This window comes from Malaclemys terrapin, chromosome 2 (genome assembly GCF_027887155.1).
Source record: "Malaclemys terrapin pileata isolate rMalTer1 chromosome 2, rMalTer1.hap1, whole genome shotgun sequence".
NCBI classification, from domain to species: domain Eukaryota; kingdom Metazoa; phylum Chordata; order Testudines; family Emydidae; genus Malaclemys; species Malaclemys terrapin.
Genome location: NC_071506.1, coordinates 143,619,881 through 143,643,588, shown reverse-complemented (window position 1 = coordinate 143,643,588; position 23,708 = coordinate 143,619,881). Strand labels below are relative to the sequence as shown.

General features: G+C 49.1%; 1 protein-coding gene across 5 annotated transcripts in view; it reads right to left on the bottom strand.

The window, feature by feature from the left end:
- Positions 1-23,708, bottom strand: part of OGDH (oxoglutarate dehydrogenase) — a 108,100-nt gene that overhangs the window by 2,578 nt on the left and 81,814 nt on the right. For all 5 annotated transcript variants that reach the window (XM_054017760.1, XM_054017762.1, XM_054017759.1 and 2 more), the window contains 14 exons: positions 21,116-21,262; positions 20,082-20,172; positions 16,621-16,800; positions 12,130-12,258; positions 10,190-10,369; positions 9,396-9,548; positions 7,730-7,832; positions 7,255-7,383; positions 5,434-5,584; positions 4,948-5,075; positions 4,647-4,825; positions 3,979-4,050; positions 2,650-2,772; positions 1,071-1,143 (listed from right to left, as the gene is read on the bottom strand). In XM_054017760.1, coding sequence (XP_053873735.1) covers positions 1,071-1,143; positions 2,650-2,772; positions 3,979-4,050; positions 4,647-4,825; positions 4,948-5,075; positions 5,434-5,584; positions 7,255-7,383; positions 7,730-7,832; positions 9,396-9,548; positions 10,190-10,369; positions 12,130-12,258; positions 16,621-16,800; positions 20,082-20,172; positions 21,116-21,262 — 1,838 coding nt within the window. The remainder of the gene's footprint in view (positions 1-1,070; positions 1,144-2,649; positions 2,773-3,978; positions 4,051-4,646; positions 4,826-4,947; positions 5,076-5,433; positions 5,585-7,254; positions 7,384-7,729; positions 7,833-9,395; positions 9,549-10,189; positions 10,370-12,129; positions 12,259-16,620; positions 16,801-20,081; positions 20,173-21,115; positions 21,263-23,708) is intronic.

Here is a 23,708-nt window from a genome sequence, read left to right as displayed (position 1 = left end):
GGACTGGGCTGGCTCAGAGGTGATTAAGGCCTAGAGACCCCACTGAGATCAGGGCCCCACTGAGCTGGGGCTGTGCAGGGAGAGAGACGGGGGAAACAGTCTGAAGCACACACCATCCTGGTGCAGTTCTGGACTGTCATACATGTGGACAGGAGCCAAAATCCAGAGAGACCTGGGAACAGGGCGGGGTCCTGTAAAGACAAGGACAAGTGCAGAGTCCTGCACTTAGGACGGAAGACTCCCATGCACTGCTACAGGCTAGGGATCGAGTGGCTAGGCAGCAGTTCTGCAGAAAAGGACCTAGGGGTTACAGTGGACAAGAAGCTGGATATGAGTCAACAGTGTGCTCTTGTTGCCAAGAAGGCTAACAGCATTTTGGGCTGTATAAGTAGGGGCATTGCCAGCAGATTGAGAGATGTGATCATTCCCCTCTATTCGGCATTGGTGAGGCCTCATTTGCAGTACTGTGTCCAGTTTTGGGCCCCACACTACAAGAAGGATGTGGAAAAATTGGAAAGAGTCCAGCGGAGGGCAACAAAAATGATTAGGGGGCTGGAGCAAATGACTTATGAGGAGAGGCTGAGAGAACTGGGATTGTTTAGTCTGCAGAAGAGAAGAATGAGAAGGGGGATTTGATAGCTGCTTTCAACTACCTGAAAGGGAGTTCCAAAGAGGATGGATCTAGACTGTTCTCAGTGGTAGCAGATAATAGAACAAGGAGTAATGGTCTCAAGTTGCAGTGGGGGAGGTTTAGGTTGGATATTAGGAAACACTATTTCACTAGGATGGTGGTGAAGCACTGGAATGGGTTCCCTAGGGAGGTGGTGGAATCTCCTTCCTTAGAGATTTTTAAGGTCAGGCTTGACAAAGCCCTGGCTGGGATGATTTAGTTGGGATTGGTCCTGCTTTGAACAAGGGATTGGACTAGATGACCTCCTGAGGTCCCTTCCAACCCTGATATTCTATGATTTATGAAAGAGAAGACAGACACTGCCCTCTTGTGGTCTGAACCCTGCTCTGCATCTCTCCGGTTCACTTGCACCCTTGGACACTGGCAACACCCTTCATACCTGGCAACATATCATCAAAGCTGGAGCGGGCTTCGGGGTGGCGCAGCAGCGACTTTGGAGTGAAGATGATCAGCTGGAAGATCAAGGCAAGGCAATCAGAAGGGGCTGGAAATAGCCTTTCTGGCACACAAGCTGCACATTGCGGACTGGATCATCACTACGAGAGGCAGAGCACAGACCCTCCCTCCACACCCCACTGTCTTTGGTCAGCTAGTTCCAGCCTGGCCCCTGCCCAGCCCCCTAATTCAAGTGCCATTGATGAACTGTACATTTAACCCAGGCAGGAATCACAGGAACGTCTCAATTCTCCCATGCCGCCAGAGAGAAAGACTGAAGCCAAAGGTTGCTCTGGGGCAGGGCAATGTGAAGTGGCGTGCAGAACTCTGGCGCTGTCGGCAGGTCTGGTTGCGGGTCGCTTTCTTTGCACAGCAGTCAGCGTTACTTTCTCCTCTAGCCCTTTTGTTATGGAATAACGCGCTGGCGGCTCACAAATGCCGCTGCCCAGATAGGACAGGCGTTTCCAGTCTGGGCAGAGCTCAGCTGAACCTTGGCAGACATGGTTATTTAATAAGTGCCAGTCACAGGGCCCCAGTGTGCTTGGTAACGTACAGCTCACCTGTAACAGTGACCACAGCACAGATCAGCAAGCACAGACTGCCCAGCCTTTAACAGGACTTTACCCCCATACTGGTAAAAAGCAACGAAGAGTCCTATGGCACCTTATAGACTAACAGACTTATTGGAGCATAAGCTTTTGTGGGTGATGTACATGTGTCTGAGGAAGTGGGTATTCACCCACAAAAGCTTATGCTCCAATCAGTCTGTTAGTCTATAACGTGCCACAGGAGTCTGTCACTTTTTACAGCTCCAGATTAACACAGCTACCCCTCTGATACTTAATATTGGTGTCTCTTATCAGGTAATAGACCTTTACCAAGGGTTGTTAGTACCTATCCATTAACCAGGTAAAGGGTAGAGCACAGAGCTGGTCAGACAACTGGGAGTTTTTGGCAAATTATTTCAATCCTGAAATGCCACCGTGGGAGTAGTAGTTCTCTATAGGCTGGGCTCCCGGATTGGACTACATCTCCCATGATGCATGACAGTCACCGCTCTTGGTAAGAGGAAGCTATACTCTATGGCAGTCACGAGGCTGTAGTGCATTATGGGAGATGTAGTCTGGCTGGGGAACCCAGCTCATAGAACATGAAGCACCTGAATAACAAGTCCCACGAGGCACCGCGGCAGCATTCCAGAATTGAAGTATTTTAGTTTTAGGGTGCTCAGGTTTTTTTTGTTTTATTTTTGGACAAAAATTTTGTTCTTTTGCATGGAAAGCAAACACATTTTGCAAAAAATTTTGTTTGGTCAAAATCTCAACTTTCAACAGTTTTGGTGGAAAATTTGACTAGCCCTACTGGAGCACTCGAGAAGTTAGCTTCAAATCCAGGTCCTAAGCCCTCCCGGCACCAGCACCCATGCCCCACCCGCCAAGCATTGGCTTTAACCTAGCACTTGAGCTACAAGACAATGGTGTGTGGCCGGGTCCCTACCAGGGCAGTGTCTAGAGCTCACTGACCGGTTTCCGGAACGGGAGGTGTATCTGCCTCCGCAGGACGTGGAAGAAGTTCGCTGGAGTGGAGCAGTTTACAACAATCCAGTTGCAGTCGTACAGCTGGCGAACGTCAAAGTCATCGAGTTTCTACAGCACATGAAGTAGAAACGGTTTAGACAAAATCGTGAATGTCCCACATTAACATCCTGCATTTACATCTGCCGGCAGCTCCAGTATGAGCAGAGAGAGGCTATGTGAGTCAACTGGAGTACCCCAATATGAGGGCCAGGAGTTTCTCTTGCTCATCACTAGCCCAGGACCAGTGGTTAGCTGAATGCAGCGGCCCTAACCTGCAAGCTCAACCTAGAGTGTTTCAAGTCCAGGCAAATTGGGAGAACTTGGCTCTTAAAAGTCAAGTTTAGTTAAGTGCTTCACTTTAGTTTTTCCATTTCAACTGAGGTAGGATTTTAGCAGCAGATATCTCAAAGCCACTGGAGTCCCGGCTCTATACTGTCCATTGCTTTCGCTGCCTAGCAGAGCTTTTAGGACACTGCTCAGGAATGAACACAGCAAATTCTGGGCCAGTGTAACTTTCTGCTTTCCCTTTTACACTATTCTCTCAGGTGGTTTTCAGCCTACCCTGGCCTCTTAGTGCCTCCGTGTCCCTAACCCAAAAAGGGACTGCCTCCCTAAGTGCATGGGCCAGCTATGTAGACAATACAGGCTGAGAGCAGGAGAGCTGCCATGTTTGCACAGGGCTTTGGAGCGCACTTCGAAATACTCAGATAAACCCCCCGGCTATGGAACCGGGAAATTGCTCCCTAATAAAAAATGAGCCAATGGGCCTGAGAGCGATGGGTGTGACTTTGATGACAGCTTCTGGGGAAAGCCAAGGAGGAAAGAGCATAAGCCATGGAAACAGAGTTCCATGCACTGGCCTTGCTTGGTTTACAGACAGCCTTTACTGCCCCACATTAGCGCACTAACCAGAGCTCTGCTCCTTCTGTGCTAACACAGCAACGGACATTTCCGAGTCCCCTTCGATAACCCAACCTAAGTCTTCCGGACTCTGGGGGCAGAGGAAGCCCAGGAGTCACCAAATGTGAGTCACCAGCACAGCACTGCTTCCTGTATCCTGCTCCCCCTGGCCTGCTGCCCAGAATCCAGGTGCCCTGTAAAACTGTTCCATGTGTTACCATCCCATCCGCAAAATCCCCCAAAGCTGTTTCTGGAAGCCTTTGCTGTGTAGTGATCAGAGTCAGGGACAGAGCAAGTGCTCCAAGATGCAGGAGGGGAGAGATGGGAAAGGCCCCAAAGGGGAAGAGAGTGAGTTTAGCACAGCCAGACACTTACGGGGAAGACATCTGGATCGTCATTGCACATCTGCAAGAATCGCTCTGGTCTGGCTGACGAGTGCTCAGGACCCTGCGGGCACAATCAACAAGAGGTGAAGCAAACCTCACATGAGTTTCCTTCTGTAGGAGAGCTCTCCATGCCTCGCAGAGCGGCTGGCCACAGAGCCAGCTGATGCTAGTCACTGTTTGAGGAGGACCTTGGTATGTGCTGCCCAACAGGATTTCACTCTGGTTTAAAAGTTTTGTTTTTACTAAGAAGTAGGTCCAACAGCTGCAGCCGTCCCTTAGTACTGAACTTTAGACTCCACTCCCCTGGCCCCAACAAGCCCCTGTGCCAACCCCTGTTGCTCCCAATCCTCTTCCATTCAGCCGTTCACTCTAACCTGTAGAGGGGCTGGCACTGCTCCCAACCACATGGAGTCCAGGCCCCTCTGCAGGCTGTTAACACACAGCTGTATGGGAAGCAATGACATAGGCTGGTGCAGGCCGGGTGACACAGGCAAAGAGGTGGGCGATCTCCGAATTGCAGGACTACCCCAATGCTCCCAGGTAACTGGTCGCATAGAGACCTGGTCTGTGCAGGGGAAGTGTCCTGGGGTGCTACGGGAACCGTGGCATTGAGCTGTCAGTGCTGCCCAGAAAGATGGGAAGCGAGTGCATCCTTACCATGCCCTCCATGCCATGGGGCAGCAGCAGCACGATGCCATTCTGTCTCACCCACTTGGCCTGGCCAGGGCAGATGAACTGGTCAATGATGCACTGAGCAGTGTTGTGGAAGTCACCGAACTGGGCCTCCCAGAGGACTAAGGCATTGGGACTGGCCATAGCAAAGCCCAGCTCGAAACCTGCAGAGAAGAGAGAGGAAGAGTGAAGAAGCCATATCCACCAGCACCTGGCACAGACAACCGAGCACTAACTAGCCCTGTGGCCGTCGCGAGCCAGGCGGAGACTCCCCAGCGACACTAACCTAGGACTCCGTACTCTGACAGGGAGCTGTTGCAGACAGTATAAGGAGCCTGGTTTGGCCAGAGGTGATTCATGGGGATACAGGTCCTCTTGTCTACGTTCTGGTCATGCAGTACATGGTGACGATGGCTGTGGGAGGAAACAACGGCCAGCAGTAATATTACTCAAGTGCTCTGACCCACTGGCTAGGGTAACAAGTGCCTGCATGCAAGTGGCCACCTGGCTCACGCTGCTCTGTTGACAGGCTTGGCTTGCAACTGCAGAATGCAATGAAGCCAGGTTACGATCATATCTAGGAGCTGCCCATACTAACACCATTAAGTGCTGTGAAAGAGACCCCTCCACCCCCAATTTGGGCTGCCCCCTTGCCTTTCAGCAGAGCTCCAGCACAGCAGGCAACCCAAGGCTGGCCTCTTCTACTCCCCACTCAGCAGCCTCTTGAGGAGGGCTGGAATCACCTTTTACGGGGGGAAACTGCCGGCTTTACCTGAATGTCCCCCTCTCGACATCCTGGCCGCTCAGTCGGATGTGGATTCCCTCTTTGAGGAGGGAGCCAAACGCCATATACTCTGCCAAGGCCCAGTCGACTGTCCTGTTCTTAACCAACGTCCCACGGGTTTTCAGAATCCGGCTCAAACCTGCAGAGAAAAAACGCAGTTTGCAGCCCGCTGGGGAGAACTGCAGTGACGTACTATGCAAGCAGCCGTAGGCTGGGTCAAGACGGCTCACGCTATCAACCCATCTATCGGCAGTCTGGATTCCCTGACACGCAGATGCTCTGGACATAAAGGGACAAAGGGGAAGTGGACTGTTCCAGCCTAGCACAGGGCAAAGCACATACAGGTAAGGAGCAGAGGAGACCAGCTCTGAAAAACAACTGGAGTTGCTGGCCATTCTCTGTTTTCTTTAACTAACGTGCTTTTCACTGAGCCAACTTCACCTGCATTAGGAGCACTCACTGCCAGACATCACTGCCCAGGAGAGGAGACCTGAACTCTAACCTCAGAGGAGTCCAAGTGGTAGTGGAGAGAACAGTTTCTGAGTGCTGGGTCAAAAGCACGGGCATTGCCAGGCCCACGGCCAGAAGGTCCTGGGGATGAGGAGTCATGTCACCAGATTGTGGAACTCACAAGAAGCTCTAAAGGTCAAGAACTTTGCCAGACTGAATCTTTGAATCTTGCTATCTCTGTAAGTACCAGCTGGAGAGACTTTGGGCACTGCCACAAGGAATTTTTTTTTTTTTGGGGAGAGGAAGGATGGGACACTGGGTTCAAGTCCCTGCTCTGCCACAGGCTGCCTGCGTGACCTGAGCTAGTCCCTTAGCCTCTCTGGGCCTCAGTTCCCCCTCTGAACAATGGCGATATCAGCCCTGCTTGCCCCCCAGAGGTATGAGAGGATAAACACATTGAAGATGGGAAGCATCTCAGATACTAGTGACGGGGGACAGATAAGCACCCTCAGAAGTCTTATTAGCACTCATCCCCATCCCAGCACTCATCCCCATCCCAACCATCATACTTTGGGCCTGAACCACCACATGGAACTCCCCATTCACTCAGATTTGAAGATCAGAAGGGACATTAGATCACCTAGTCCTGTACAGCAGTGGTTCTCAAAGTAGGGCCACCGCTTGTTCCGGGAAAGCCCCTGGCGGGCCGGGCCGGTTTGTTTACCTGCCGCATCCGCAGGTTTGGCCAATCGCGGCTCCCACTGGCCGCAGTTCTCCACTCCAGGCCAATGGGGGCTGCAGGAAGGGTGGCCAGCACGCCCCTTGGCCCGTGCCGCTTCCTGCGGCCCCCACTGGCCTGGAGCAGCCAACCGCCGACAGTGGGAGCCGCGATCGGCCGAACCTGCTGACACGGCAGGTAAACAAACTGGCCCGGCCCGCCAGGGGCTTTCCCTGAACAAGCGGCAGCTCTAGTTTGAGAACCACTGCTATACAGCACACAGGCCATGGAATTTCATCCAGTTACCCCTTCACTGGCCCAACAACTTGTGTATGACTAAAGCATCTCCAGAAAGGCAGCCAGTCTGTCTGAAGACACCAAGAGAGGGAGAACCCACCATTTCCTTTAGTAGCTTGTTCCAATAGTTAACCATTCTAGCAGATCTTCTCCCTCCCACTCCCCAGGCTGGCCTATGGCCTCAGTCTACAGCACCAGAGACCATGACTCCCTGTAGATTGTGGTGGAACAACTCTCACTCATAGCATTAACCATATCCTCTACCCCATAAAGCATCCAGCTCTACAAAAAATAAACCCCTAGAGACTAGGGTGCCAGGGGCATCTACTCCAGCACATTTGTACCTCCATGAATTGTGAAATTCTCAACAGGCACTGAGCTGGCCACCTTGCCTATATGGGCCAAGTCTTCTTCATTCAGACCAGTAGAGGGACAGGTCATGCTCCGAGGTTGGCCCTCGAGAGTGAAGAAACCTGGGGAAGAAGGAGAGATCATCTGTAACCTGGTGAAGGCCAGGCTGGCTCTGTAGTAAGAGCATTTGATGACTATGTTACAGGCTCTTCTGTACTCTCTGATGTGGAAGAGGATTTGGGATGCAGAGCAAACCCAGAGCTGCTCCACCTCTGTCAGTCCCCCATGCTTTCCCGATGGGTGCATTTTCTTCACCAGGCTGGAATGGCGTATTTCCCACTCTCTTCATTACACGGCCTTGGAGACACACAGCTCCTATCTGCACCAGAAGTCGAAGGTCTAATCCACTGGAGGCAGAAGTGGTTCCTGAATTGTGGCCATTTGTCAGGGAAGCTGCTAGTTACTTACCAGGCCAAGGGGAATCCAGCCAGTGCTTGATGTGCAGGATTTTTTCATCCTTGGATCTGGCATGGGCCTCTTCACAGATCCTATCATACTTGGAAATTTCTTCCTGAGAGCAATAGGGCAGAATATTGTTACTGAGAAGTAGCCAAAATAAGAGCGCTGGGGTTAAAGGCCATGTCTCTTGTTGCTGTTCCCTCTCCATTCCAGCACAAGTCTACGTGGATCCCAGAGGGGGCACTGTCACATCCAACTCCTCTTCAGACACTTTCAACTCTACTTTAAATTCATGGAGGTTAAGTCCATTAATGTCTATTAGCCAGGATGGGTAAGGAATGGTGTCCCTAGCCTCTGTTTGTCAGAGGGTGGAGATGGGTGGCAGGAGAGAGATCACTTGATTATTACCTGTTAGGTTCACTCCCTCTGGGGCACCTGGCACTGGCCACTGTCGGTAGACAGGATACTGGGCTAGATGGACCTCTAGTCTGACCCAATACGGCTGCTCTTATGTTATGTACTCATCGGTTAGGACCTGGACCACAAATGAGCCTCACACCACATTCACGGCTGCTGCACGCTGCCATGCTTGTGCCTGACCACAGAACATTAGGAACGAGAGGTCAGCACTGCCAGGGCACTGCCTACTGCTGGCTGTGCGCCAGTTAAGAGCTTATGTCCTTCGCTGATGCCAAAGCTACATAAAATACAAAAACCAGTTCCAGTGAGGCATCCCAAATACCCCTGACATTAGGAAATGCCACAGCCAGCGAATGGGTCTGAATGCTCAAGAGGCAGAATAAAGCACTTTTAATTTAGGTCCCATTGACACAGTGCCAGCAACTATGTAAGGAGCACCGGTACAATACTGTCTGATCTTATAGTGCAGGCAAGGCTAAGCCAGGAGTCCCCTGGGTCCTGAACTATGTCTATAGCCCTGCTAAAATCCAAGGGTGAAACCCTGGCTCCATTAAAATCAAAGGGAGTTTTGCCATGGACTTCAGTGAGGCCAGGGTTTCACCCCAAGACTGCAGCATGGCTTAAACACAGTTAATTATTGCTGTGCTCCAAATACACTGAAGGGGGAACGATGCTGGCACAATTACTGTATTGTAAGTTGGTAACCAAAATGGTAGCATGTAAAGCGTAGATTGGACCACAGACCTTATTCACACTGGGACTATAACTGTACCAGCTACACCTGGGTTTAAATGGAGTCTGTGTGTTTGCAGGACCAGTGCAGAGAGGGATTTTTTGCCCAAGAGCCAGGTTCTAACCAGCAGCATGGATGGGCTTGTGCTGTTCTCAGAAACAGCTTTAGCTTCTTTAGTCAGGAGAACCTTGCTAGGAATGCTAGCAACAAGTGTTGAGGTCCCTTGGATGTCTAACTCTGAGTCCTACCTTTCAAACACATCAGCAGATCTTCAGGCACCCCTTTAGTCCTCCCCTACCCAGACTGCTTAGAGCAAGGCAATGCTACACTACACTGCTGAGTCAGCGGGAAGGGGCGCAGTCATGCTATGCAACTATGGCAACACTGGTAACCTTCATGTATTTCTTGCATTATATTAATTTGCATTTTCCCCCATTCAACATTCTTATTTGCCAACTAGATTTAAGGGGTTATGACTGATCACTGACTGCACCTTTCTTTTAGAGCACTGGGTGACAATACCTCATACTCTGGCTGATTTACCACCCCCTCTGAAATTAACATCTCGGCGTATTTTTGCAGCACAGGTTTCTGCTTCCGGATCTGATTATACATCAACGGCTGGGTGAACATGGGTTCGTCCATCTCGTTATGACCATTCCGCCTGTAACACACCTAGTGCATTCAAGGAAAGAAAGCCATAAAAAATAGCCAATCTTCAATCCCTATGTCAGAAGCCAAAAAAGCAGTGGCATTTACATTGCTCTGTATGTGGGATGTACCCATGATGAAGGAAATCATGTACAGCCTGAAGGCAGAGGGCCTGATTCTGATCTCATTTAGACTAGTGTAAATCAGGAGTAGGTTCCACTGAAGTCAATGGAGCGACACTGGTGTAAAACTAGAGTAGCTAATGACTTAGTGGAATGGTTTCATCCCAGTTTAAAAGAAAAACTGCAGCTATTTGAGCAGTTACAGGAAAACTAGCATCTCCTTTTCTTCAAGTACAACACAGCCACATTTTCAGTGCCTTGTTTTCGCTTAAATATTTCTTTAGATGCCCTCCCCACAACTACCAGACCCAAAGAACAAAGGGTTAAGGTGCAAAGAAGCACAAGAGGGTCATTATTATTTGGATTATAGTACCACCTCTGAGCCCCAGTCATGGCCCAGGGCCCCATTGTGCTAGGTGCTGTACAAACACAGTCCAAGATGCCTCCAATAGTTCATCTGAAGAGCATTTTGTCATTTCCCCAAAAGTTCACTAAACAAAGCCAGGATTTTGGCAAAGCCTCAACTGGTTCCCAATCACCTACCAAGTCAACCACTACGTCTTTGTGGAAAGTGCTTCTCCATTCTGCTGCTACATTGCACACATACACCACTGCCTCTGGGTCATCCGCATTGACATGGAAAATAGGTGCATTCACCACCCGGGCAACGTCGGTTGGGTACGGAGAGGAACGGGCCATACGAGGGTCTGTAGTGAATCCAATCTGGAAACAGAGCAATTTGGGGCCATCATGGAAAATAGTAGAAGGCGAACACAAAAAGGTCTAGAAAATAGTTAGGCTTGGCAATCAGATAGTGCTCATCATCTGAGCATCTCAAAATGCTTCACATAGAGTGGGAGGAGGGAGCATTCCCTCCACTTTGCAGAGGGAAAACAGACAGATTTTAAACGAGCTGTTGGCAGAGCTGGGAATAAGTTTGCAAGCTCCCAACTACCTACCAGTCCCTGCTCTAACCACAAGACCACACTGCCTCCATGTCAGGTTAGACCAAGGAGCTGTCATGATTGATGACAAGAGATTTTTACAACCATTTACCCCACCTGCTGGATAACAGAGCTCCAACCAGAGGGAAGTATTACAGAACAACTATTACCTTTCCTGGAGAAGGCTTCCCAGGCCAGTAAAGGGAGCCATAGTTGTTATGTTGGTCTAGCTAGAGAAGCTATCCAGGTCAGTTTTAAGTTAGCTCTGTTCTGACTTTGTTATGCTCTGTTCAGCAGAGAGAGGGCAGTCACCAGGGCAGAACATTAATGGAGTCCACATAAAGGGCGGTGCTTGTGAGAGGTAAGACTGGGTAAAGACTCTTTCAGAGAGACCATATAAAAGCTTAAACAGTCCCCCTCCTTCTCCCACCGGGCTCTGCTCAGAACCAGGCTGCCCAGCATCAGGGAACAGGATATCAATCAAGCCACTGTCACCTGAGCTCAAAACAGAACAGGGGATCAAAAAGACAATAATTTAGGGCAGGTCTACACTACAAACTTAAGTCGACCTATGTTAGGTTGACTTACAGCCACCACTGCGGTGGTTCATGTCCACAATGCCCTCCTCCTGTCGGTGATGCGTGTCATCATCAGGAACGCTTCCACCGACTTAAGAGGGACAGTGCGAGGGGGCTGAGAGCATGAGCTGTCAGCTCTGCATGCAGCTCCCTGCTCAGGAGCCCCTGGGCAGTGGGAGGCAGCTGGGCTGGGAGCCAGGACCAGGGGAGCAGCTGGGCTGGGAGAGGGGAGCCCATGTAACTGGCAGGCTGGGAATGGGGAGACGGGACCCAGGGAGCAGTTGGGCTTTAGCTGGAGCCCCCTCCACATCCCGGGGTCGACAGCCCGGCTTTCTTGTCAATTTCAGGATGCCGGCATGGAGCCATGAACTTGATAAGAATGACAGCCAACAGCCCAGCTAAGTAACCCGCAGTGACACTGCGTTGCCCTAACTACACCAACATAAGCCCTACCCCTCTTGTGGAGACGGCACTTACATCAGTGGGAGCAAGGCTGTAGTGTGTACACTGACATAATTAGGCTGAAGTAACCTGTCTTATGTCAGCCTAAGTCTGTAGTGTAGATCAGGCCCCAGACACTAGGGACTTCACCGTTCTAGCCCAGAGCAAGTTACCATCAGTTCTTCTTGTTCCTTAGCCTTGTGTCATAGGAGCTCTCCTACTCATGGATCTGCCTATACACGTCCCCAGAAGCCCCAATTCCAGCAGTGAACCATAACTGGAGTTTCACAGGTACAACACAGCAGCATTTTAGTGGGAGAAGACCCTGATGCAGGGCCCCATCCCTAGGATAAAACACATAGTTGACACACGCTTACCATTGCTAGCGTACCAGCATGATACGTCAGAGACTGACAAACCACTCTCCCTGCCCTGGGCATTTAAAGTGCATGTTCTCAAAGATTCTGGCATCGGTGGAGCTGAAGGACCCAGTCTTGCAGCCAAGGGGCCCAGTTTTTACCTGGTTGTTCACAACCACGTGAACTGTCCCATGCGTGGTGTAGGATGGCAAGTCGCTCAAATGGAACGTCTCATACACTATACCCTGCCCGGCAAAAGCTGCATCTCCGTGCAAGAGAATGGACATCACCTGTGGGGACAAGAGGACCAAACTGAAGGCTGGTGGCTTGTTGGCTTCTTTTCAGCATTAAAGGTGCCCAGACGTGCACACAGAGGAGGCCCAGCAGTACTGGGGAAGGAGGGGCTATTGGCTAGGGTGGGAGAGCAGCTACAAGCAGGCTCTGACTGGGCATGGAAAACTCTTCTCCATCTCCCCATCTCTTTGGTGGCAGCTCCTTTGCCTCATCCTTTCCATTGTCTGTCCGTAACCTCCATGGCAAGGAAGATCTGATGCTTTAGCCCCCAGGTGACTGCACTAGGGAGTGAGGTTCCAGTTTGATGTTTCAACAAAGCTCCTCCAAGTGAGGCTGGATCTGAACAGACTATGGCTAGTGTCTCTGGTGCAATGACTCAGGAAGATGCTGAGTGGATTCAGAGCCCTCCCCTCCCGAAATTCTAGACGACTACGTTAAAACTAGGGCTGTTAATCTATCAAAAAAATTAATTGCAATGAATTGCACGATTAAAAAAATTAATTGCGATTAATCGCGCTGTTAAACAATAATAGAATACCATTTATTTAAATATTTTTGGATGTTTTCTACATTTTCAAATATATTGATTTCAATTACAACACAGAATACAAAGTGTACAGTGCTCACTATATTTTTGATTACAAGTATTTGTACTGTAAAAAAACAAAAAGAAATAGTATTTTTCAATTCACTTAATACAAGTACTGTAGTGCAATCTCTATCATGAAAGTTGAACTTACAAATTGTAGAATTATGTACAAAAAAACAGCATTCAAAAATAAAACAATGTAAAATTTTAGAGCCTGCACGTCCACTCAGTCCTACTTGAGCCAATCGCTCAGACAAACAAGTTTGGTTACAATTTGCAGGAGATAATGCTGCCCGCTTCTTGTTTACAATGTCATCTGAAAGTGAGAACAGGCATTCTCATAGCACTCTTGTAGCCGGCGCCGCAAGATATTTACGTGCCAGATGCGCTAAAAATTCATATGTCCCTTCATGTTTCAACCACCATTCCAGAGGATATACGTCCATGCTGATGATGGGTTCTGCTTGATAACGATCCAAAGCAGAGCGGACCGATGCATGTTCATTTTCATTATCTGAGACGGATGCCATCAGCAGAAGGTTGATTTTCTTTTGTGATGGTTTGGGTTCTGTAGTTTTTGCATCGGAGTGTTGCTCTTTTAAGTCTTCTCAAAGCATGCCCCACACCTCGTCCCTCTCAGATTTTGGAAGGCACTTCAGATTCTTAAACCTTGGGCAGAGAGCTGTAGCTATTTTTAGAAATCTCACATGGTACCTTCTTTGCATTTTGTCAAATCTGCTGTGAAAAGTGTTCTTAAAACGAACATGTGCTGGGTCATCATCTGAGACTACTATGACATGAAACATATGGCAGAATGCAGATAAAACAGAACAGGAGACATACAATTCTCCCCAACGGAGTTCAGTCACAAATGTAATTAATGCATTATTTTTTTAACGAGCATCATCAGCATGGAAGTATGTCCTCTGGAATGGTGGCTGAAGAATGAAGGGGCATACGAATGTTTAGCATATCTGGCATATAAATACCTTGCAACCCCGGCTACAAAAGTGCCATGTGAATGCCTGTTCTCACCTTCAGGTGACATTGTAAACAAGAAGCTGGCAGCATTATCTTCCGCAAATTTTAACCAAACTTGTTTGTCTGAGCGATTGGCTGAAGTAGGACTGAGTGGACTTGTCGGCTCTAAAGTTTTAGATGGTTTTATTTTTGAATGCAGTTATTTTTTTGTACATAATTCTACAATTTGTAAGTTCAACTTCCATCATGAAAAGATTGCACTACAGTACTTGTATTAGGTGAATTGAAAAATACTATTTTTGTTTTTTTACAGTACAAATATTCATAATAAAAAATAAATATAAAGTGAACACTGTACACTTCGTATTCTGTGTTGTAATTGAAATCAATATATTTGAAAATGTAGAAAACGTCCACAAATATTTAATAAATTTCAATTGGCATTCTGTTTAACAGTGAGATTAATCGTGATTTTTTTAATCTTTTTTTTTTTAAGTTAATCGCATGAATTAATGGCGATTAATTTACAACCCTAGTTAAAAATGATTCTTGGAATTAAAGGCAATTAGTGGATTATGCCAATTAACTGATCAACTGCTGAGTGTTACATTGGAACCAGTCCCAGTGGTAGATAAAGTGTACTGAGCACCAGACAGTGCCTATCTCACTTCTCCAGCTTTTGGAAAAAGGGAATCACCCTAAATGAACATGCGTGGTTGCTTTTGATTTTACTGATGACAGACTTCCCTCCCAAGTGTGGGTTGAAAAAATTCATGTGCAGAGAGAAAGGATGTGCATTTCACAAGCCACCTCAAATGTTAGTGAGGACACTTCAGGTGCAGCAATTAAAATGGGAATTCCACTAGTATCTGTGTGAGGCTGCTGCCTAATCACGCTAGACGTGGAGTGCTGTCTGCAGAGGCTGCCGTACCAGAGGACAGTATTTGTCTTGGTATATTCTCCATCCTCCCACAAAGGCTATTTTGGATCTCGTTGAATCTCACCCGTATACCTCTCCCAGGATATTGGATACTTGTTTGTTATAAGCCAGACACTGAAGTTGCTTACAACAGTCCATTTTTTATGGCTTGTTCTTTCACATTAGGATACATGTTGAAGGACACAGCTGTTCTCTCTCAAGGAATGGAACCTCTGTTCCCCACTACCTATTCCAAGCCAAGGACACATCTCAGGATCACAGTGATCCTCGATTTACATTCAGTTCCTTCAGTTTGGTCAGGTTTATCTGGGGAGGGAGAGTTTGTTTATAGTCATTTTCTATAAGAGAAAGCGACTTCCTGCTGCACAACATGCCTCTAGACATGCAACTCCTGGCTACGCTGGTCAGTGGCAAAACTCCCACCAACTGCAATGGACCCAGGACTTCACCCAGATACTTTCACACCTGGTTACTTGTTGCAGAGATCTCCTGCCGCAAAAGGGACCTCCCTCCCCATCCCCTGATGCCTTAGGCTGCATCACTGCAGCCTGACTCTCACATTACTCCCTCTCAGGTTCCTTAGTGTTATTTCTCGGTCGGTGGGGTTTGCAATTCTAGGGTGGGTCTGCTTGTTAACCACTCTTTCAGAATGGATCTAACCCCAATCCCACTGATGACTCATGCATCCATTCGCTGGGACTTTCCTTTACCGCACTTTACAATATGCCTTAAGACTTTGTCCCTATACAAGGGCATCTGAACTAAATGAGGCACTTGATCAAATTCACTGAAACAAACAGATCCTCCATCCTCTGTGTCCTCTTCCTCCACTACATTTTGTTAGTAGAGCAAAGTGAAGAGTCTACGATGATTCCACATAAGCTCATTTCTCTTATTGAGCGTGGGCCAGTCACTCACATGGTGTCTTTTTACAATGGAAAGGATTAATGGCTGGTAAATTGCCACATCATTCTATTTTTCTTTTTGAGGATCCGCACCACAGATATTTTTCTCCAACCTTTTCTGCTATTCTCTGTTTCTTTCCAGTCTCTGCTGTTCTCATTGATTTCCAGAGTAACTGCCAGTGGTTCTCAGTCTGAGTGAATCCCCTTTGCATCACCTAGTCATGGTGACGTCTAGATCTGCAATCCACCACCATAGCCACCAAATATTGGCTTATCCCTTTCCAGCAAGTTATATAAAGCTTAATTGTGGCATCTTTCAGCCTTCTGCCATCTCATCGACTTCAGTATCTCCTCCCGTTTCCATCCCCGGCCCCTCGGAGAACACTACCGAGGCCTCTAGCTGCTGCTGAGTAGCAGCACAGCACGAGCACCAAGCCGATTTTTTTTTTTTTTAAATGGCCACCGATTTGGGATGCCTCGGTTCTCAGATACCTCAGTTGCAACACTCTGAGCCCCATTTTCAGAGGTGTTGAACACCCGCCCCGCCCCCTGACTTGAACTGGAGATTCGTGCATTTACCGTTTCTAAAAATCTGGCCTCCCACTCCAAGACACCCAAAATCAGAGAGGACATTTTGGCTGAGCCGCTACTTCCGCTGCTCGCTATGGCTCGGTTAAGTTGGAGCAGGACAGAAGCGGCACTGCTCTGACTATTGATGGAGGAATACTACAGGAGAGGGTGCTTTATGTAGGACCAGAAGTCTTCCTGTAGCAGACAGCATTCCAGATCTCTGGGGAAATTTAGAATGGAAAACAAACCACATGGATTTCTTCGGCTAATCTGGCTCCCTGATGGAGCAGTTTGCCTCCCTTCAGTCAGCTACGAGCCGAGTTTGAATAAACTTATAACAGACACTGGATCAGAGATATTTGGTGCCCTTTACCTTCTTTCCTTTAGTGTCCCCACAATAAAACTGCTCTGCCTTTGTCTTGCCCATAACCACTGGATCTGCAGCCTCCAAGTGAGAGGGGTTTGCCACCAAGGAGAGGGTGATGTTCCTCTCAGTGACACGGTTAATCCTCCGGTGGTACATTCCCAAGTGGTACTTCACATCTCCCGAGCCCTGGAGAGAAAGAGCAGAGTCAAGAGAGGAGCGTGGGCGGCAGAGCTTGGGGAGATTTCGGATGAGAGCAGGAGTCCCCGATGCCTCCCGCAGTCCATAGGCTCACAGCATGGGTACGCAGCATCTGCTAGTGCCGTGTGGAGTATACAAGTGTCATGAATTTGGAGCTCTTTGGCTAGAGCTGCAATGACCAGAAATACTGAACCCACAGTGCATTTGCTGATATCACAGAGTAGCAGCAGCACAGAAGTGCCCCAAATATTGGCCACAAAGGTGAAAATCTTTTATATTGTTTAAGAACCCAGTCCTGCTCCCATTGAAGCCAAGGCAGGGCTCTTGTTTGGGTACCTAAGTACTACTAGCTTTAAGCATCCAAGGTCAACAACATAGGCCCTGGGTACCAGCTGTATTCTGTGCATCTCTGATAAGCATCTGACCTCATTTATACCCTAGAGATGGGAGAACCAAAGGGTATTGAGGGTGGGACAGCAGCCAGGAGGTAGAAGAATGAGGAAAGACGGCAAGTGCATGGGGTCTGGAGAGAGCAAGGGAGGTGGACGGGGCAGGGGGGAGAGGAGAGAAGAGAAGGAAGCGGGGTCTGGAAGTGGGAGATCAGGAAGAAGTGGGAATAAACTCACGAGGGTGGGAGTAAGATTGGGACAGATGAAGTAAAATTGTGTAAGTGTAAGAAGGGGCACAAATACACACAAGCTTCCCCTTCCCCCCAAAAAGACAGTTACCTTTCCATAACTGGTGTTCTTCGAGATGTGTTGCTCATGTCCATTCCACAATAGGTGTGCGTGCTAGCCATGTGCAGCGGTGCCGAAAGTTTTTCCCTTAGCAGTACCCACAGGGGAGTGCCCCTAGTGAGTATGGCGCCGCCCTGGCGCAGTATAAGGGGTGCTGCGTGCTCCCCCCACCCTCAGTTCCTTCTTGCCAGACGGGAAGGAGGGCAGGATGTGGAGTTCACATGAGCAACATATCTCAAAGAACACCTATTATGGAAAGGTAACTGCCTTTTCTTCTTCGAGTGATTGCTCATGTGCATTCCACAGTAGGTGATTCCAAGCTATATTTGTTGGAGGTGGGTAGGAGTTCACAGACACTCGGGACGGAGTACTGCCCTGCCGAACCCGGTGTCCTCCCTGGTTTGGGAGACTATCGCATAATGCAAGGTGAAAGTGTGAACCGATGACCAGGTGGCAGCCCTACAGATTTCCTGAATAGGGACATGGGCCAGAAAGGCAGCCGACGAGGCTTGCACCCTAGTCGAGTGTGCCCTCACAATCGCGGCGGTGGAACTCACGCCAGGTTGTAACAAGTATGAATAAATGAGGTGACCCAGTTGGAGAGCCGCTGAGTGGAGATCGGCCAGCCTCTCGTGTTCAGCCGAGGCGATGAACTGTTGCGAGCACTTTCTGAATGGATTTGTGTGTTTCAGGTAAAAGGCCAGGGCCCGTCTCACATCCAGCATGTGGAGGCAGCGCCTCACTGGATGCATGGGGTTTGGGACAGAGCACCGTCAGGAAAAGGTCTTGGTCCATATGGTAGGCAGAGAGACATAATGTCTCGAGCTGCCTGCAGGGCCTCCGGCATGGAGGGCACCCGAATGTGGCCACTGGCGCCCAGGGAGACCGGCTCTGAGTGGGATGGGCTACTCCGCTCAACTTGAATTGGAGGCCACGAGGCCGATGGGGACTGAGAGCTGCCTAATGTGGGTCTAGTCTCTCCCCCAGTCTTGTTCTGGTGCCTTGGCGGACAAGACCTCTTCTTCGCCTTTTTAGAGTGTCCCATGGACGGGGAGTGGTGCCAACTGGTGGAGGGCACCGTTGGGTCGCCACGCACCGATGCAACAGTGCCCGGTGCTGACTTGGAGCGGTGCAGTAGTGTGAAAATGGCTTGGAGCCGAACGTCCCGCTCCTTCTTGGTCTGAGGTTTGAAAGATCTGCAAATCTTGCTGCGGTCGCTGAGATGGGTTCCCCCAGACAGCGTAAACAGTCTGCGTGCGGCTCACTCATGGGCATAGACCATTTGCAAGTGTCGCATGACTTAAAGCCTGGGGCACAGGGCATGCCCCGACCCAGGTGTACTTAACTAATTCTAACTAAAGCTACATTGTTTTTGTTTAAACTACAAGCACTACTAACTACGAACAAACAGAGTCCAAGAGGGAAAACTACAGCAGAGCTGGAGCAGAGCAGTTCCGAAGCACCTTCACTGGCAGTAAGAAGAAACTGAGGGTGGAGGGAGCGCGCAGCGCCCCTTATACCACACCAGGGTGGCGCCACTCCAGGGGTCACTGGGGCGCTCCCCCCTACAGGTACTGTTAAGGGAAAAACTTCCAGCACCGGTGCACGTGGCGAGTATGCACACCTATTGTGGAATGCACATGAACAATCACTCGAAGAGGAACAAGGAATTACTATAGCTGCTAGTGGCATGGTATGTGGCCAAAAATCAGAACATGCTATAGAGGGGGAAGTGCTCCATAAGATGATCTCTCTACCAACACATGGGCCACACTATGGAAGAAAGGGGGAAGCCTGACCTAGAAGCTCATGATAGGATAGGGACAGATCAGCCCAGCTTGTTCAACGAACAATCACGTCTCTCTAATCCACTAGCATCTCTGACAGCAAGGTAGAGGCTACAGGAGAACCAAGATTCATAATTTACTGGACTCTCAAGACTATTTTGAAGAGGCTACCAAGTCTCACAAGAAGCTATTAAGGTAAACAAAACAGTCATGGGATAAAGTACTGTCTTGGCTTGGAAACTGGATCAACTGAGACAACACATTTAAAACAACATTTACCCAGCAAAATTCACTGCCACAAGGTATCTAGACCATGAACTGAGCAGGATCAATAAATAACTAGTTATCCATCTGGATAAGGAGAACACCCAACGGTAAGTCACAGAATAAGAAAAACAGAAGGGTTATGAACCTTCCTGGTTCAGGGCAAACCAACCACTAACTGACGAGGGTCAGGAACAGGCAGAGGTTTCCCGTATGGACAGGTTATTCCAGAATTGCCCACTAAGGGGATTCTTGCACCTCCTTCTGATACAGCTGGTTCTGGCCACTGTCAGAAAGGGGATACCAGGCTAGATAGGACCCTAGGACTGACAACTCATGTGGTCTTCTCGTGAATTCTGCTGAGACCTCTGTGGACAGGGACTGCCAAGTGTAGTCTGCTGTCTGGAGAAAGAGCCCCACTGCATACTGTACCTACACATCCATGGGCTGCTTGCTTAGACTCTACTCAAACCTCACTCACCTCATCGGCAGCCTCTAGCTTGGAATCAAACTGACAGAAGATCTGCTCCAGCTCCTTCCTGATCACGTTGGCGAGAACATTCAGACGCCCTCTGTGAAATCAATGCCACAGTCAGCTACACGTGGACAGCTCGCCTTGCACTCTATGCTGCCTGTCTGGAGAGAGTGCTTCTCACCCCACCATCTATGCTTCAAACCAAGGCAAAGGACCCATTCCTCTTCCTATTTTACACCAAGAACAAGCAGTTTTACTTCCCCCACATCCTGCCAAACTGGTGGTACAGTCTGTGGCAAGAGACTCCAGGACCCTGCGCTCCTTCTGAAGAGGAAAGCAAGGTGGGTCACCCAGCAGCACCCTGTCCCATGAGGGGTTCTTTTTGCAATACTATGATTTACTCATGCCGGACTCTGGCAGAAACAGCCACAGGAGATTCCTCTATGCTGGCAGCCACCTCAGGAAGACCATTCTTTACACTCCCCAATTAATTTGGATCCAGATGCCAGTTAAATCCGTGTTGCAAGGCCAGACCTTCTTAAAACACAGGTCCAAATTGCCTAGTATTGTGCACCTGAGCAACAGGGCCTCAATATTCACAGGGAACCCCTGGCTCCTCTGCAGGGGGTACAACACATACCCTAGATTAAGGGCTTACTGGGGAAACTCTATTATTCTGCAGATTTCAGCGTGCAGTTATGCAGATACTAAACAAGGGCTTGCTGGTCATTTTGTTTAGAAAGGCACAGGGTGTTCCCTGTATGTTAAGATACATTTCCTGCAGCCTTGTATAATGGGTGATGCTAGCTATGAATGGGTGATGCTAATGCCCAAGATGCATTTGAATCTCAGTTTGTTTATATCATTTTCAATCAAATTAAACTGAATAGTCTTTGGAAAAACAGTCATCTCATGCTAGGAGCAAGAATTCTAGAGGAAGCCAGTTTCCCTTTACACCTCAGCCCCACCAACCAACTGCCACCTTTCTGCAGCTGCCCCCGCCGCCAAAATATGGGGTGGGGAGATAAGGATCCTGTTACCTGTGTGGCATTCCCATGATAACATAATCCACTCCATTCGCACTTGACTTGTCAATGATCGTCTTTAGGGCTGGGATAAGCACCTCACAGCCTTCCAAGCCAAAACGCTTCTCCGAGGACCATTTCCGATGGAGGAACTCCTCAAACCTAAAAGGCAGAGTCAGACAGAAGTCAATGGTCAGGCTACAGCCTATTGCATGGGCCAAAGAACCCACAGGGATGTTAGTGGGGGAGTCACAGATGGATGATATAGACTGACAGGTCACTTGTGCAAGTGATTCTTCTATGCTCCATTGGCTGTGTTGTGCCCTTATAATTATTACTACTAGGATAGCACGCACTATGTACAAAGTGCTAGCCACACCCAGCACAGTCCCTGCCCAACATTGGTCCTAATCTAAGAATGAAAGGAACATATGAAGGGCAAGAGAGAAGGATAAAATATACAATCTAAATATAGCTTTAAGTAAATGCCAAGAATTCGCATGAGCAGCCAACAGCCAGCTGGCTAACATGCAGAGGTAGGCTGGAGTGGTGGAAACCAAAAGGGGGTCAAGATTTCAAAATGGAACGTTATAATCAAGAGCACCAAAAGCTGCAGGGGGGTGGAAGAAGAGGGCCCTGAGAAGCGGCTGCAAAGCGGGAACTTGGGAAGAGCGGCTGCAGTGAATGGAATGGAGGCAAAGTCCAAGTGGGGAGGTTCCAGGAGTTAGAGGAGTGGCGCAGGGGGCAGTGGTAGTGAATGGAGATGGGGTGGAAAGGGGGAGAAGGCAAAGGTAGGGAGCAATCAAAAACCTCTGTCTGTGACAGAAGAGAATAAGGAAAGTGGGGGCTGGTGGAAGACTCATTATAATCTTGTTGATCTCCTTGAAGGAGCTGAGAAGACCTTAAGCAGAGAGGGGAAAAGATGCAAGATGGGGGGCATTTCAGAAGGGAGGCAAAGGCTGAGTTTCTGTGAGCTGGAACCAGCGGGCAGTGATGAATAGCACTGTATGGAAAAGAGGAGGGTAGGATTGAAGGAAGAGAAACACACCCATAATGGAGAAAGTGAAACTCCCCCTGGAAACATTCAGGAGCAGAGGAATCAGGCACTAGGGGAGATGGGGGATAGCTGAGCAAGGTTCCACAACAAAAATCAACAGAGGAATCATCTGAGAACAAAAAGGCCATCAAAGGCGTTGACCGCCTGGAGACCACAGAAAGCTTCGGAGTGGTGGGCAGGAGGTGATGTTGAAAGAGACGAGATGGTGGCCTGAGAGAAGGAACTTGGTGATGGCAGATTGGTGAGAGCAGTGCTCAGACAAGGTCGAGAGAGGAGCCATTGTAAGGAGTGTGGGAATTAATACAGGATGAAGGTCAACAAGGAGGCAGTGGAAAAGAAATGGGAGGCCAAGGGCTCAAACGGGACGTCAGAAGGATAGCTGAAGTCTCAGAGAATGAGGTTGCTAGAGATCAGACTCAATACAGAAAAAAACAAAAACAAACAAAAAAAACCCCAACATTACTCACCTTTTGTAACTGTTGTTCTTCGAGATGTGTTGCTCATATCTATTCCAATTAGGTGTGTGTGCGCCGCGTACACGGCTGTTGGAAACTTTCCCCTAGCAGCTATTCATTGGGCCGGCTGTGGAGCCCCCTGGAGTGGCGCCGGTATGGCGCTCTATATACGACCCTGCCGGCCCGACCCCCCTTCAGTTCCTTCTTGCTGGCTATTCCAACAGAGGGGAAGGTCGGGGGGAATGGAATAGATACGAGCAACACATCTTGAAGAGCAACAGTTACAAAAGGTGAGTAACCATTTTTTCTTCTTTGAGTGCTTGCTCATATCAATTCCAGTTAGGTGACTTCCAAGCCTTACCAAGGAGGTGGGGTCGGAGTCAAGTTATTGCCAACCAAAGTACCGCTCTGCCGATATTGTCAATACCACTACACCGTGGCCCTGTAAGCGAGTCAGAAAAGCTTGGTGGGCAAGGTGGATCGCCCTGAGTTCTTTGATGTTGATATGCAGAGCCAGTTCCTCTACTTGCCATAGGCCCTGAGTTGTCAGGCTTCCCAGATGCGCTCCCCAGCCCAACGCGGACGCGTCTGTGACTAAGGTCAAGGTGGGTTGGAGTGGGCGAAAAGGAACCCTGGCGCCTACCACACGGCGATTCAGCCACCACCGTAGGGAGTCGAGGTTGTGCCGAGGGATGGTCAGCACTGTGTCCAGACTGTCACGGCCCGGGCGATAAACAGACGCCCCCAACCTGCTAAGTAGTGAGACTATAATTAACAACTAACTAAGAACTATTAACTAACTAATATTGGGTAACTATATACAGAGATTAGCAGAAAAACTAGGGATTAGTGGGACACTTGCAAGCAAGAGACCACTGTTCCAACAACTATCACTGGCGGTAAGAAGGAACTGAAGGAGGGTCGGGCCAGCAGGGTCATATATAGAACGCCAGACCGGTGCTGCTCCAGGGGGCTCCACAGCTGGCCCGACGGGTAGCTGCTAGGGGAAAGTTTCCGACAGCCGAGCACACAGCGCACGCACACACCTAACTGGAACGATATGAGCAAGCACTCGAAGAAGAACTGCACTTCTGGG